Source organism: Chlamydotis macqueenii, chromosome 3 (assembly GCF_036417535.1).
Source record: "Chlamydotis macqueenii isolate bChlMac1 chromosome 3, bChlMac1.mat, whole genome shotgun sequence".
Taxonomy (NCBI): Eukaryota; Metazoa; Chordata; class Aves; order Otidiformes; family Otididae; genus Chlamydotis; species Chlamydotis macqueenii.
Window position 1 is genome coordinate 39,157,388 of NC_141558.1, and position 16,782 is coordinate 39,174,169.

At 41.9% G+C, this 16,782-nt stretch overlaps 2 protein-coding genes across 3 annotated transcripts; both read left to right on the top strand.

The window, feature by feature from the left end:
- The first annotated feature begins 1,515 nt into the window (after positions 1-1,515).
- Positions 1,516-4,381, top strand: SMIM8 (small integral membrane protein 8). 2 transcript variants are annotated; one of them, XM_086744991.1, is made up of 3 exons: positions 1,516-1,544; positions 2,605-2,747; positions 3,722-4,381. In XM_086744991.1, exons 2-3 carry the CDS (start codon positions 2,628-2,630, stop codon positions 3,878-3,880), a joined length of 279 nt encoding a protein of 92 aa, XP_086601117.1. In that variant the 5' UTR covers positions 1,516-1,544; positions 2,605-2,627; the 3' UTR covers positions 3,881-4,381. The 2 variants fall into 2 exon arrangements, with proteins under 2 accessions (XP_086601117.1, XP_086601116.1); XM_086744990.1 differs by lacking the exon at positions 1,516-1,544 and adding an exon at positions 1,609-1,851 and having other exon boundaries at positions 2,606-2,747.
- Positions 4,028-15,190, top strand: C3H6orf163 (chromosome 3 C6orf163 homolog). The gene is made up of 4 exons (XM_086744588.1): positions 4,028-4,138; positions 12,323-12,521; positions 12,819-12,870; positions 13,963-15,190. Exons 1-4 carry the CDS (start codon positions 4,105-4,107, stop codon positions 14,431-14,433), a joined length of 756 nt encoding a protein of 251 aa, XP_086600714.1. The 5' UTR covers positions 4,028-4,104; the 3' UTR covers positions 14,434-15,190.
- The last annotated feature ends 1,592 nt before the right edge of the window (positions 15,191-16,782 follow it).

Genomic DNA, 16,782 nt, shown 5'->3' on the forward strand with positions numbered 1-16,782 from the left:
GCAAAAACCTTGTACTGGCTTCTTTCAATTAGACAAACATGAAAACAGATGAGAGCAGCACCCTTCACTCAGACGTGACTTTCTACTCAAAGGTTTCCAAACAAAATCAGCTGTGTGGCATATGCTGCCAAAACAATAGCTACCAGATTAGCAGATGGTATGTTGTGAATTAAATGTTGACACAAAACCCAGACACTCAATCGTCTCTTGACACCAAAACTTATTTCCCTACTATTTTTCCCACCTCATGATATTTACACACAACAAAAAAAAAAAATTCTTTAGATACTCCATCTGGATTTAGAAGGGGCAATATCTTATTACTCCTCCAAAAATCATTTATCATCACAAAAAAAATTCCATCTTTCAAAAAAAAAATGCAGTTTGATTACTGCAAAAGAAAACATGGAGCAAGCATTTCTGAGAGCCTGGATACCTCTACATTTATGTTTGTCCCGCTCTGCCTCTATGGCTGCAATAACCAGCTGCTGCACCAAAGTCCTGTCACACACCCTTCACATACAGAGAAGTGTGAGCTGGGGTTGGTGAGCCCAGAACTACGCACGTACTAATCCTCCAGCCGGCTGCAGCTAAACCTTTGTAACATTATCCATCACGTCTCAGTTCTGCCCGCCTGTTACCTCAGGGAGCGCTAATTTGGGTCTCTCCCTACCCCCAGGTATTGGTTTTTCCAAAGACTGACGTTTCTACCTTTCTTTCAGTGCCCAGTGGCATTGAAGTCAGTAGAGACAGAGAGGGAGGCACAAGCAGGTAGATGCAGTCGCACAGGTTTTGCTTCCTCTGGACTCTGGGTAATTTTATTAATTTTGCTGTTTAAAAATAATAGAAAACAACACACTGCCACGAAACAGCATTTATGTAATGAGTAGTTTCCAGACACCTGAAATCTTTAGTTCAGATCTGAATACCAGAAATCAGATGCTTAAATTGCAGCATATTTTTCTGCTCAAACACCTGCACTTCCAGAGGTGCATCTCCGCATGAAACACCCCTTCCCGATCCCGGCACTCGGGATCAACAGACAGGGGACTTTCACCGCTTCTCTTTTTCCATTTCCCACATTTAAACCGTACCTGCCACTAGCCTGACCACCAAGATTTGCACCAACTGGACAAATCTCATACAGCTCTCAAGGCATTTACAGCACATTACTGGGGACTGGCCGTTAGCAGGGGCCAACTGTCAAGGCCTGCCAGCCAAGGCCTGCTCCCGCGGCCGAGAGGTCACCCGGTTACTGGGATACCGTCAAGGAAATACCAGGCATAAATGCCACTCCTCTTCCGACTGAGCCAGCTTCCCCTTATTATTCGGAGCTGTGGTCGAAGAGGAAGACCCGCAGCCGCGGCCGAGGAAGACCTTTCCCTCTCCCCCTCCCCCTCCCCCGGCCGCCTGAGGAGACGGGCGGGGCCCGGCCGCTCTCCCGCTCTCCCGCCGCGGCCTCCGCCCAGGAGGGGGCGCAAGAGCGCAGGCGCGGGCTGGGGGGCGGCGGCCGCCCGCGCGGGGAGGCCCGGTCGGCGGTGGGGGTGAGTAGCGGCGGGGTTGGGGGGGGGCGCCCGAGCGCGAGGTGTTAACGGTTGCGTTCCGCCGCCTGAGGAGCCGTTGGAGCACGGCGGTCAGGGCCTGGCCTTGCTGGTTATGTCCGCACCGGGCTTTTCATCTGGGAAAACGCCCTCCCTTCGTCCCCGGCGTAAGGCCGGTAGTGGCGTCAGGAGCCCCCTCACCGCCCGGGGGGGAAGATTTCTGCCCTTTTACTCGCCGCTCTCACGGTTTGTGGTGCTCGGGGGCTGGTACGGCGGGGTCAGGCTGAGCCGCTGGGCGCTTGCATTTCAGGTATGGACTGGGGGTGTGCCACCCCGCGCCTGGCAGTGCCTTATGCCCCCACGCCTTATGCCCCCACGCTGCCCTGACCTCTCTGCTGTGCCTGGCACCTTGGGGGAGGAGGCCTGAGGTGATTGCTGGGTTGGGTTTGAGAATCCTGCTACGGGGCCCCCGGCTGTGCTCCACTGGTGTGAACTACGGGGCAGAAGAGTGTCTCTTCTGCTCCCGAGTACGCGGGGTTAACCAAGGGCGTGTTCTGTTCGCCCTTGCTCAGGTGGTATCTGCAAGGTGACCTGCCCCTCGTATGTGAAAATGAGACTTAAGTCCTAGGGCCACTGGGGTGAGTGGATAGTGACCACGCTACAACAAGCTGCAGGGTGTCCTATCACACATAAGATTATTAAAAAAAAAAAAAAGTGCCCTTATACTATCTTTCTAGTGTGAAGACTGCTACTAGGCCCACAGGTAGCTAAATCATTAGCCAAAGGCAAGTAAAAAAAACCCAAGCCGCTTATCAGGAGACTTGCATTTGCTGTATAAAGGTGTGCATCTCTGAAAGTTATTCTAGCATGCACAAAATTGACAAGATTAAAAAACAGTGTGCTTAAGCTGGGAATGTTAGCTAACACCAAAGGCAGTTGTTAATACATACACAAACAAAAAATCGTGCTGTAAGAAGACAAGCAGAGTGTGAACTCATATTCAGTGAATGTAGTTCTTTCAATTTTTTTACGAAAATGACATCTATTTTTCATTCTGTTTTTAGGAAGTATTCAACATTAATTAAAATGTCTCCTACCAAACCTCCAATTGAAAATGAAACACCCAAGGAGAGAAAACCAGGACTGAGGAGTGTTCAAACAACTATGCTCTTCCGAGCTGTGAACCCAGAGCTTTTCATTAAACCTGTAAGAGGCTCATTATGAGAGAAACTAAATATGTTTGGAGAGACACGGTTGCTTTTAAATACTCATCACAATTCTATATGTATTATGTAACCATCTCCTGTTATGCAAACCACCCAGAAATGTAACTAAAAATATTTTTACTTTTTTTCCACTCTGATTGTTAAGAGCCCAGAACATTACATTCTTTATTCCAGCTTTTATTTCACTATTATATTGTCTGATTCTTTTGTACCTAGCCAAGTTCCTTTCAGAAAAACTATTTACAGGCATATTACCTATCTCATTTGACAGATTACATAGTAGGAGTCCTCTTTAATATTTAAACGGGAACAAATCATAAAATGCAAGCTTTTTGTTATGAAAGGAGGGAACTGTTAGTAGCTTTTCAATATTTTGGATTTTTTATTTTTCTTGCTTTTATAATTAATTGGTGATACTCGGGTTTTATTTACATTTGCAGAATTCAGCAAGACTGGATGAAATTTTATGCACATGGTAAAAGTAGATGTTGTGGTGTTAGTACATGATCTGTTTTAGAGGAATATAATCAAGGCTGCTTGACAGGAGCAGAGTGCGTTGTCTCAGTAGTATATCTAGATTTATTCTGTTAGAAGTTTGTAATAGTTACCTTTAGTAATTGGTTTTGGCCTGTTCATTCATGCTGAAGAAGCATTTGCGACCAGCAAAAGATAAAGCACTGGGCAATGCAACAGGAGTCTTCTTTTTCATAGGGAATTCCTTTTGCTATTAGAAAATCAGGTCTGTGTCCTTGCTGCTTATTGAAGTTATTGCTTATTGAAGTCCATCTACAAGGACTACAAGATGGCACTGATGATTTTTACAGGTGTCACAGTAGTTTACTGTTCACTTTCTAAGCTAAGATTGGAGAATATAAAGTTTGTGATGAATAAAAAATATTGTGACAAAAAATGTACTAATTTCTTTTTTTTTTTGTTTGGTTTTTTTTTGGTCAGAACAAACCTGTGATGGCATTTGGACTCATAGCAATTAGCCTCTGTGTGGCCTACCTTGGTTATTTGCATGCAACAGTAGAGAATAAAAAGGACCTCTATGAAGCCATCGACAGTGAAGGGTCCAGGTATATGAGGAGGAAAACTTCCAAGTGGGACTGAGAACGTAAGGAATGAAATCAACAAATCAGTCACAGAACTTTTCAAGGCAACTACTATTTTTTTTCTGTCCATTGAAATAATGGATAAATGTCTCTCTTGCTATTTAATCCAATTTAAGTTCCTTTATAAAATGCTGTGCCTGTACAAATAAATTGCAATTAAGTTACGTACGAACATAAAAGTGATTTTAAGAATCATCTGCAATCTCAACAGTATGTCAGAAGATGTTCAGTTACCTCGGACATGCAGTTAAAACTGGTAAATGCCTTAGAAATTTACATGACAGTTCAGCTCGCTTCTCTCTTTGCTTTGATTAAGTGAAAACAGGGGTTTGCCCTTTCTTTTTTAAACAGAAAGCATAATATATTGTGCATGAAAAGAAAAAGTTGATCTCTTGAAAGTTGATAATTAACAGTGATGCAAGTAAAATAATTTTAAGGCAAGAAAGGTCTGGTAACGCAGTCATGAAGGGTTTTATTTAATAAAGGAATTTGTAAAATACTGGCCAAAATAATCCTTGGATGCTAATATCCCCTTCCTTACAAATAAAAAAAAAAACAAAACCAACAAAACAAAACAGTAGAGGAAATCCTCCTAGATAGAGGAGAAAAAGTGAAACAATGCTTCTGCCAAGAGAAAGGCAGGAAGAACTCAGCCATTGCCTTTCCTGCTTGGCATCGTTCAGCAGATCAGTGAGCATACCTCTATCAGCTTGCCAGTCGATATGTGTAACTCCAGGTTAAGCAGAGCTTGTGTGGTGTTCTTGACTAGTCAGCAAGACTAGTTTATTTAAGCTCCATTCAAAATTAAATTTCTCTATTGCAAAGTATATTTTGTAATGTTGATTTATGATAGGTTACTGAGCTCAAAATAAGAAGTGGAAAATCTAAAATCAACAGGTTCTTACAGACAAAGGAACATATCAACCTGAACAAGCCCAATCTTGCCAAACAGCCCCGCGTGTGGGTTGGAGGTGACCTTTGGCAGTATGCTGGTTGGTGCTGCTGCGAGTGTGGCTGGAGGGTGGGTGCGTGGTGTGGTGTTTCCTTAGCACATGAAGAGCCTTTACCAATGTGAGCCTTTACCTTGAGCAGTCTGTACAGGTGGGTGCTTTTCTGTTCCAGCACTGAGGCCTTCTGTGACCTTCTCCAGCTACTTCTGTGTGCCTGGCATTTTCTAGATGGTATCCCATTACCCAAACTCCAGAACACATGGTAGGAGGGCACATACCAGGCTGTGCTCTTTTTCCTCCACAGACCCTTATTAATATTCAAGTTGCATTTTTCCTTTCAGCTCCTCATATTTACAGCCCCGTCAAGGGCTCCCAAGAAGCTGAGAGGCCTCTTTGTTAATGCTCTTCTGGCCGAGGTGGCTTCTGTCAGACCAAAGAAGAAAGAACATGGAGGGATATCTGCTTTGCCACTGGGAATTGCTTTGGGTTTTGTTATTGAAATATTTTTTTTTTTTTTTAATTGAAGATAAAAAAGGTGACTGACTTCCTTGAGGGAGAGCAGTTGCTTTATGTTTTTTTTCTCTCTCTCCCTCAAAATGCTTTGCTTTGAACCTGTGATTTTCCTCCTGTTTATGTTTTATAGTTACCTGTATCCTAAAATCAGCTGACCCTTCATTTGGCTCCCTCCTTACTGAGAAAGGAAGTGAGCTCTACCTTTGATAAAGTTATAAAAAAATAGCATTTTTGTAGCCTTTAAAAGCACATTTCTCCTCTGTGAGCCTAACTGCTTCACAACAGCAAGGTTTTGGGCAAATCTGAAAGCTTGTAGGTGAGGAAACTACTTGCCTTTTGATTAGTGAAGGAATTTCGAGGTGAATTGATCAAGTATTCAGAACTGTCACATGCTGTGCATATCCTGTAGAATCTGTTGTGTTTGATAGGATGTGATGAATTAGAATTAATCTGTTGTTTTTAAAGGGTCACCCAGGGTTTTATCTCTTTTCATTAAAATGCATGAGTCTTGTATGTTTGCATGAATTTAACTAAATTATTCCAAAATGAGTGCTACAGTAGGCATTTTAACCTGTTCTTCTGCAGGCTTTTAAAATACGCACTTTGATCCTAACACCTGCAGTTGATTCAAAGGGAGAAAACCCAGTCTCTCATTTTCACATATTTGAGAATAATGCAGGATTTGGGTTCTCAAAATTTTTAATTATGTTTTGTGAAGTGAATATGGATCTGGAAGTTACTGAGGGAAAAGGAGGTGTGAGGGTGAAAGAGAAAGGTATGGGACAGACCTGGAGACAACGTGCCTGCCAATGGCACTTCATAGAAAAGCTGTCTGAGATGGGGCCTCTTACCGGTTGAATGGAGTAAAGTCTCTTAACCAGGTTAATTTAGAACTGCTCAGGTTGAAGGAAGAGTGAGTATTTAGGCTTGTCCATATTTTTAAGGAGCTTCTCCATATTTATTTGTGGCAGCTGCTGTACAGGTAATTCTCTTAATGCTACAAAAATTATATATAAAAAGGAGATAAAGCAGTGCAAATACAGACAAGAATGTAGTAAATTAAAGGGTGTTATAGTATCAATAGTGGCATTTACTGTTTTAAGTCCCTGATTTATATAATAAAAAACTATGTGTGTATAGGGATTAAAGGGAAAAAAACCCCACCCAAACACAAGTACATTGGTTACAAAATTTGTTCACTCAACTCTGAAAGCACAGCTCCTCTTATGCATGTGGAGGATAAGCAAACAGCACCAATACAGCTTCTTTTGTTCTGTTTTTCTCAATTTCATCTTCAGTGTAGTAATAATTATCTACAGCGGATGATAGCTAGCTTGACAGGAACTGTGAGTCAAAATTATTTCCCGGGCAGACACTCTTTAAGGTTTTTGCCAGTTCCTTATTGTCTGTGCTGGCTTTCACATCTTTACCAAGAACAGCAACAAAATGCTGTGTTTCAATATCTGAAATAGTAGCTATTGTACTTCTTCTGAAATCTGCTTAGACTACATGGTTTGAATAGGAGCTGTTGACATTCAACAACAAAAAAAAATGCATTAAAAAGCTGAAGCTTGCTGTAACGCTGCTTAACTAGTTCTTTGTGAGCAGAGCCAGCCCTGCCCAGTCACAGTTGCTATGTAGGGAGCTGTACTGAGGCTGGAAGGGGTCACTTCACACAACCCTCCCTCATCATCTGCCTACAGCATGTTACTGAGTTGTCAGCATGTGTGAATCGTAATCTGAAGGCAAAGTTTGGCTACCTTGGTAAAAAGTAATGGTCAATTATTTTTCTCTCTTCATCAGCTTGCGTGTTTTCTGTAGCAACAGTAAGCATTTATGCCTGCAAGCAAGAAATCTATCAGGAACAGAGTTCTGACATTTTAGTAATTGTATTACAGAAGAACGCTAAAGTACTGCAACGATTGTAAGTCATGATCTGGACTCCTTTGTTTGTTGTGCTGTATATTCAAAAATACTACCACCACCACCCTCCAATGCTACTTTTGATTGGATTCGGGAGTAGAAGCCTTTCAGAACACAGTGTTGCACTCATCATGATATACTGAGTAAATTTGTTTCTGAAATAATTTCCTCACAATCTGAGATTTAGGAAACCTCCAAGAGCTGTTGTATCCATCCATCAGCTCTTGACAGTCAGGAAGCCATTTGCACCTTGTTAAGAAAGAACTGCATTTACCTTCTTAATAAATCCAGCACATGCAGAGTGGGGACAGGGTTAGGCATCCTATAGTGCATGAAGGCAAACGAAGCACAAAAGAGAATTAGCTGTAAGACCATTAGCAAATGTTTTGTAAGGCTTATGTAGTTTGGGAAGAACTATCCTTGACTTAACATTTCCAAAGATCATCCCCTCATCGTTCAACAGGACACAGCTGGGATGTTTTATCCTGAATCCTACCTTCTTACACCTGATTCTGGCTGCTGACCTTAGCCACAGCTGTGTAAAGTCTTGTAGAAATCATGTGTTGTAATTAATGTGTGTTGTGAAGAGGTGTGTGCTTGGTTGCTATTTTAAACCATATCAAGAGATTATCAGTGTACAGAGAGCCCCGGCAGCAGAGTGAGCACCATGTGTGTCTCAGAACACAAGACTTCAGCCCTGCGTTGATACATGCAGTGTAAAACATGTCCCGAAGGCCATGGAAAGTGTCTTTAAAATTTTCTCTTTACTGCGTAATATAATGGACTGTGCAGTCAGAGCACAACATGCTTATTGCTAACAATTGTGCACTGTTTGCCTTCTGTTTTGATTATTTAGATCAGTTTACCCCTTTGTCCCACCCTGCTAGTGTTTGCCTTGTACTTTGTGTAAGCTCCATGAGAGGACTCTGACCACCCATGTGGAGTGAGGAAGAAGACTGGAGTGAAAGAGGGAGACTTAATTCTCCTGTGGCTGTGTGAAAGCTGGATCTCCTGAGGCTCTATTCCTTTTTCATTTTCCTTTGTAATAATCCAGGTAAATGTGATTCTTTGGTCCTGCCAAGCAGGGAGACTGGGATCCACAGCAATGCCCAGGCTTGGCACTGAGTAGGAAAGGCAGAGGGGGAGGGGAGGGTAGAGTTTTGGGTTGCAGAAAGTCATCTTTATTCACCTCCCTCTGCAGTGGCTTCTCTTCTTCGGGCCAGTCCTTGGTGCTGAAGACCAGTCTTTCAAGGGATCTAGGAGGGCTTCCTATTTTCTTTCACAGCGTGTCCACAGGAGGAGATAGTGATGCTAACATCTTCAGACTCTCTCCGTGATCCTAAAGGGAGGGACCTGGGCCTAGGCCCTGTGAAGCGGTGTGGCTTACCTCCATGCTGCTTCACGCCCCCTTTCTAGAAGGGATTAGCTGTGCTTCTGCAGCACTAGGGCTACTTGGGCTCTGGACAGAGACAGCAGCCCTAGAGACAGAGGGATTGCTTTGTATGTGCATGCTTTGTTCAAAACACTTGAAATATTCCACCATATTCCCCTGACAATATTTTATGCTGTGCCCAAAGAGCGGCATGAAGGCAAATGAGGGTATCTCAGGGCCTTGCTGAAAGCCTTGGAGGGCCATGAGGGCACTGTCTTGCCCGTAGTGTCTAAAGAGAGCAAAACCATTCCCCATGCTGCTGCGAGGTTTAGTCAGAGACAGAACCAGGTAAATTATTCCCAAGAAAGCTGAGGACTGGCCTATTGCTTGTGTTAAGTGGATGACCATCAAAACATGGAGTCAGGAGGGGCACCATGATGCTCTCCTGTTGTGCAGCCTTGCCTAGAATGTGAGTTGAGTTCAGCACCTATTACGTTTACGGAACTTCACAAGCAATAATAATTGTATTATCCTAGATGTGAAATGAGGGTGGGGGGTTTTTAGCCTTTTGATTTTTAATTCAGCTGCAGAGCCAAGCAAAAGGGTCAGGAGAGCGGCATGGGTTTCTGCACTATGATTGCCTGCTGTGCATGAACTGCTTGGGTTGATTGTGCAGAGACTGGAGCAGACATTCAACAAGAACAACATTAAAAAATAGAGGCAGAGATACAAGAGCCTATTGAAAAAATGAAAGCTGAACTTTGGTCTCAGGTAAATTAAATTACGCTCCTGTCAATTAGATGATGATTCTTTGGAATAATTGCTCTAGCATAAAGACAGTTAATAAAGAACTGTGAGGTCACTACTTTAGAGCTGTCATTAATTTCAGCTCATTTTTTGTTCACAGGTTTCTGTGTGCACGTATTTCTTCAGTTTCTGATCACTACAAAGCTTTGAATTAATAACTTTGAATTAATAACATATTTTACATCTGGTCTGAAAATGGCCTCTAAAGCACACAGAACTTATCGGTTGTTGCAGCTGTTCCCCACAGTGCCATGTAAGATTCTGAAACTGCCCTTTATTTTATATATATGTATAGTGATTGCAACTGTGGTGGCTCAGTGCTATTGTGTGGCCACATCTTAACAGGAATCACTGCAGTGAATTTGTCAAATGGGCCAAAATGTATTTTGCCATTTGATTTTAAATTTAACTTGCTCTGATTTCTTACATAGAAAATACAGAACTATTGATTATGAAACCTCTGCTTCATCTTAATAGGATGTTAATAAAATGTGAGCAGCTATACTTAAATAATAACTTGGTATAAAGGCTGAAATGCACAAGGAAGATGCGGTGGATAAAGCTCTCAAAGAGGCAGCTGCTAACCGCAGAGCATTAAACAAAAACTTGGAAAAGAATTAAGAGTATGAACTGATTTGCTTTCACTACTGTGGAAACACCCAGCATGACAGAACTATGTGGTTGACAACTAAGAATGTCATTCTATGTGAAAAAAATGTGTGTGGTTTTTGTTTTTTTTTTTTTTTTTTTTTTTTAGTACTTGCGATAACCAGGACCTTAATTCATCTGAGATTTGAACTCTAGTGCCAGGAGAAGTGCTTGGCCTGAAAGATGACTGACTGTCTCTGTGCTAGATGAGATGTGAGCTTGAGCTAGCTGGATTTTTAATTCACTTTCAGCACATTTCACTTTTTTTTTTTAATTGCATGAAGTTTGTGGACTTTGTTGAAAATTCCTTGTCAGGCCTTGATTCAGCCAGCCACTGATTAGGTGCATTTCTTAAGGCCGGTTAAACAGAGGTTTAGCTTTAAACCTGTCCTGGAGTTTTGTGTCCATCAAAGCCAGAAAGGTGTTTAACTGATTTACTGAACCTGGACTCTAAGTAGGGTGGAGAAGGAGGAAAACTGCCAGCATATGTATATTCCTAAATGAAGCACACCAACTGTAGCTTTGAATTTCTGTATATGCTTCGTACATGCTTTATATGACTGTTTGAGTATCTGAGAAAAGATTCAGAGATACTCAAAGAGAAAGGAAGGCAAGCCCTTCTGGATCGGAGCCTTCCTGCTTTCTGCACCGCCTCTCAGGGTTTTTTACCACTAGAGCATCCGAGCGCTCCCCAGTCAGGCGCTGCGCAGTCCGTCTAACACCTGTCATCTTTAGTCTTGCAGCCTCCCACCAACAGATGAAGGGCACAGAGAGAATTGCTGGAGTGTTTTGCTTTGGAATTTTATTTCATACAAGTTTCTAAATAGCTATCTGTTTATACTGCAGGCAGCCGAAACAATGCGCTTGGCATCTCAAGAGGAAAAGCAGGGAGGGTTACAGTGGTCTTCAGTTTCCAGCTGAGTTAATTCCATTTTATGGAGCTTTTTTTCCAATGGAGCTCTGCCTTTTGCTGTCATAGCATCTGCCAACAATAGTTGGCAGAAGCTCAGTTCATCGTGTTTAACTGTTCAATTACTTGCCATAAGCCTATTATACATCTTTGTAGACCTGAGTGCTCAGGATTTGAGCATGTACCATTTCTCCTCATAACATTGGCTCCAGTGACTAAGGACTTGGGAGCAGATACAGAATTCTATAGCTGAAACAAAAGAAGAGGCAGATATAACTAAAGTGATTGCAAGATGTTTTAGATTTGGTGTTTGTGTTTCTTGCAGTTCATTTTAAGAGGTGTCTTAACAGTGAGCTAACTGCTCACTAGAAGCTAGCGTGGAGAGGTGGTGGCAGAAAATTTACTCAGCATCTGTCTAAGCAAACAGATAGTGGCAACCAATAAGATGTCTCAATGAATGAGTGACTGAAGTGGTTTTATGTGTAGGATACGCCAAAGACAACTGCTTTCAGCTGTTAGCCTTAGAAATGGCTTTTTGCTGCAGTGCTGATGTGGTTGTTCCACCACCACTAATGGTCAAATAGCTTTAGTTAGGCTTCTTGTAGGCAGATCCTATTATTTGTCACTCTGCTTGTTAGACGGTATCCACAAAAATACAGAGCTCATACATACAGAGCTGGGTGTGCAAAAGATTTATGGCAAACCTCATGTAACTCTCCTCATTCTATATTAGAAAACCCACCAAGATCAAAGCAGCCAGAGCTTTCCCAATAACGTCTTGCCACTTCCACAGAGGATGTATTTGTCTGGGATCTTGGAAAGAACTGAGAATGGTGGCAAATCACTGGGCAGCGAGTTAAGTGGGTTGGATTACTTTCCTGGATGGTCAGGCTTGGCATGAGTTTGGCATGGCCTATAATGGCAACAGAGGTATATTGGTGTATATTGAGTTGTCTGAGATTCCAGATATATCTATGTCCTTCCAAATCACCTAAGATTAGTGCTGTCATACTTTTATTTATCAGCCTGAGTAGTGTCTTGCTGACAAACATATCAAGGACCAGACTTCTCCATCTCACTCTAAAACCATGCCACCAGCCGTGTGAGCTTGTGAGGAAAATATATCAGGGAACTTTTTGTGCCTTACACAGAAAACATGGATGATGTGGAATGATGCTAAATAAATCACTGTAATTGCCATGTGATATTTTCCTTAAGTCTGTTCTGCTAGGCTTTGCTGCTCAGGATTGTTTAAAGACAAGTGAACAATAAGGTGTTGTCGCTACTTACATCTACTTTTAACTTTGCTTAAGGAAGAAGGGAGGAAGGTGAAGGCACAAATTCAGCAGTACATGGAGGATGAGCGGAAGAGAGAGACTGAAGCTGCAGAGCAGCGCATGGCTCACAGGCTTCAGTGCACCCTCATGGAATGTGCCTGGGAGAAGATACAAGCGGTGGCCGAAGCCAAGAAAAGGGAGAGGGAGACTGCCCTGAAGGAAGCAGCCAGGCAGCAGAGGTGCTCTTAGTGTTTTCCTTGACTTGGTTGGCAAACATGGTCTGCTAAAGAAAATGACCGGAATTGCATCAGCGTTGCTCAGATGCAGGTCTTCTAGGAAAAGATTGATAGACACTTTAGAAAAAAGCATATTTGCAAATGTCAAGTGACCAGCAAGAGTTGCAGGCTCACTGTCTCTTGCTAACGCCTCATGTAGAAATAAAACATATTTTGTTCCTAAAAGCAAGTATCACAAAGCCAACTTAGGATCCAAAAGTTTTGCTTTTTATGGCTGATTTAGAGTCATCATAAATAAAGATCTCAGGAGCCTATTGTCCCATTCATGACCTCTATGCAAAACTGTCAAAAGGTGTGTTTGTGTGGAGATCTGGAGGCCGCAGGAATTTCTACCGTATAGATTAAGCACTGTGAATTAAACAGTTTTGATGTTAAAATAATAGCACACCCCTCTCCCCTAAAAGTAGAATACATTTCATTTTTTGACAGCACAAACAACAACATTATACTCTCACAATGAAAAGATCAGTTCAGGTGTATTCCTCTGTAAGATGCTTTTTTTTTTTTCTTCTGAACGGAGTCACGCTTAAGTTTTGATCCATTATTTAATACCTTCATTTTCACTATAAAACATGCCCTTTCTGACAAAGATAAATCACATTCTGCATAAACTTAGCTGGTGTCTTTAACTTCTTATGTTAGCAGAGCTCTGAAAAAATATCTCCAGCAAAGTGGAGGGAGCAATAACAGGGGACAGAATTTGTTTTCTCTGTGTTGTAGTATTTGGCTCAGTAACCTTGATGGATGCCCGATGTTCCATCCTTTACATGGTCCCTGAGCCAACTCTGATGAATAGCACCCATAATGTTTTGACTACACAATATAAATTACATGTTTTATTACTGATGTCCTAGCACAAAGATGTTCTCAGTACCACTTAAACAAAATTACAGATGAATCTGTAGTCTAGAAATCAGTTCTTAGGTTTCACTTCAAGACAACATTTTTGCTTGGGGGCAGAATTGTTCAAAGTCTATTTGAAAAACAGTGTGTACTTAAGTGCTAGCTCAAAGAGAGACCTGAATGAAGAGTGAAATAGTAATCCTTTATATTTTTCATTTGGAAGTAAGCATCATTAAATTATTGGTGCATGCAACACATGCAGAAATAGAATCTTCTGCAGCTGCCTTTCTCTGCATCATCAGTGGCTTTCTTTTACACTATTTTGTTTCAGAGGTCCTACATCAAGTTCTGATTTCATGTATATTTATAGTTGAATAAGAGAGGTTTGACAACAACCTGAATAGACTTAAATTGTTTTTAAAATAATCTTTAATAACAGGTGTTCCCTAGAAATCTTTTCTTCTTTTTCTTTTTTAAATAGAAAGCACTTAGAGCAACTCAAAGCAGAAAGTATGTTAGCTGAGGAACTATATCATAAAAGTATAAAGCAATTAAACAAAAATGTCATGAGATTAATATTGCCCTGAGTATCACACAAAAAGAGAATCAGATTGAGACTGAAAAACAGCTCAAAGAAGCAGAGACCCTACGTCTTGATGAGCTGGAGAATGCAATGGTTAAGCTGAAAGCAGCAGCAGAACATATAAAGACTCTCACGCGAAAAATGGAAAAGATGACAGATCAGAAGCACAGCCTGGAAACTGAAAAACAAGCAACAAGACAAGCTTTTCGAAAGTATGTTGATGCCACATTTCCTAACCTGTCCCCTGGACAAGCAGATTTTGTTCTGCCATTCAGAAAAGCATTTGAGCAGAAGGGCACCCTGGAAGAAGCCGAGGACAGCGACAAGGAACATAAGAGAATTAGTATTAGAAGTGTGAGGTTCACAGCCATGGGTAAACAGAATTACAAATACGTGATGCTGAAAAATAAATTAATGTCTGTTCACTGAATTATATGAGTGTGGTTAGACCAATAGAGAGAAAAATAACCACCACTATATTAAATAATGAAATGATGAGCCATGCTTAGAAATTATGCATTAATTTTTATTTTACAAATGCTAGGGCAGAGTTTGGAACATGTCGCACTTGAGGAGCTTCCTGCTGAGTCCTTCTTGAGAAGGAAAAATTCTGAAAATCTGATCAGAAAACCTGTCACTTAGTTAAGCATTGGCGCTTGGACTGTGAGGGCTGTTGGCTCTGCCTCTGAATACTTGGGTGTGGAGTAAGCTTGAAAAACCTGCAGCTTGGGTTCTGAGATTTACAAGGCAGTTATTCTGTGTAACAGCGTGTATGTCTATGTAGAGTACTTGCAATGACGGTGGTTACATGATCTGAAAATTCACCTGGCTTGAGAGACAGCTTTTGCGCAAAAAGTGTATGCTGGCAGCCATGCAAAATAATTTTCCTGTGGGAGGACTCAAGTTTATCTATTCACACATGCTTGAAGCCTGTGTGGCTTTAGGCCAACCTCAACACATTGATTGAGTCCGATATTCAGCCTACCTAAATGTTTGATTTGTTTTCGCTGTGTAGTAAGACTTCTGACAGCATTTGCTTAATATTCCCTAAAGCTTTCTGTCTATCTCATTTGTTACCTGTTAATTTGAAAACAGTGTGTAGCATCTTGAGTGTAAGCTGAGGAATGTAAAGGATCTGGCCTTTACTGTAGGTGATAGAAAGTTAAATATGGTGAAGGAAACTCTCCATAGGCATCTTGTTTAAGGGAATTTTTAAGAGAACAGTCTCTGCAGCCTTCTTTTCCTTATGCTCAAAAACAACCCCGGAAAACAAACAAAAAAAGGAGAATAATCTCACAGATATCCATCGCTCTACCAAACTAAGAAGTGAAGACAAGTGAAGTCACTCTTTTCTTGTGGAACACTTTAATTCATACAAAATACTTTGAACAGATATTTGGCATGCTCTGGTGCTATTTCTTACCTAAATGCCTGTAAAACCTTACCTCACTGAATTGTGGAAGCTCTTTCTGTGGAGAGCTGATGCTTGTTCATTTCCCCTCTTACGCTCCTGGTGAAGAGAATCCAAACTTCATGTTCACAGTTGTCTAATCAAATGCATTAACTGCACAGAGCTCAAGATAAAACTCGTGTTTACATCTTAAAAGTTCTTCAGGAGCCTGAAATAGTCTGTAAGCTCATAAACCATTTTTTAAAGAAAACATTTATATGTGCATTAAGCATAAAAGTCTTTTGAAACTACAGGAGTAAAATACTGGAACTAAAGTACTAGCAGCTGCATCATGAAATAGCTAAAACTGATGCATGCTCTCTGTTGGGTTAGCTGATTAAAGGCTCACCTCAGCACACACCACAGACCCCAGAGGCACAGGGACAGCTGGGGGAATCCCAGCAACCCAGTCAGAGGAAGGAGCCTCCAATCCAGCCCCTCCCGGGGCATCCCAGAAGGGCATATGCCCCATGGACTGGGAGGGAGACCCATCACCATGAGTCAATGAGAGGCTTTCTGAAGCACCTTGCAGACTGAGGGTAAATACAGCCTGGAGGTATGGGACTCCTTATGGGATGCAGGGAAGAGCATCTTGAGATTGCAGGAAGATTGTACAAAGGCTTATTATGGGATGTTTAGGGAAAGAACCAAAACTGGGGAAGTGGGGATCAAGGTGGTTTGGGAAAGAAAAAGAGTGGGAAAAGAGAGGGATGAGGGAATAAAAGAGGCTAGTTACATGTAAATAGGGTCTGATCTTAGCTGACTGTGCTGTGTGCCTGATCAGTGCAGTCTGTCCTGTCTTCTCATCGAACTCCATTTCTAACTTTTCCTGCATGCAGGGCTTTCTCTGTGTGCATGTGTATGCACGGAGATCTAGCTGCCAGTAGCTGGAGTTGGACCACAGATGACAAGTCTCCAGCAACTGGAGAAACTGGAGTGTGTATTATGTGCATGCATACGTCAGTGTGAAATCACTAGCAAATGTCAAGACAAGCTAGCCAACAAAAAGGGTAAGAGGTGTGGGAGCCAAGTGATGGAGTGGCCGTAAATCTAAGATACTGGAGAGACCAAAGTATCTGAGATTTGGCTACTTGAGGGACAAGTAGCCCTTGACTGGAGAGGCTATGAGGTCTGATGATTGGCTGCTGGTAAGGTCGTAAGTCTGGACCAGCTACCAGACTGTGCTGTTTGCATGCATGTGTCTGTGCATGAGGCAACATGAGGGGCAATTCTGCATCTTGCATGTCAGAAAAACAAGATGATGATGAAGTGCTTCAACTCCCCTTGAACAAACAGTTCAAGTTCTCTTACAGTGATAGATAAGTAGA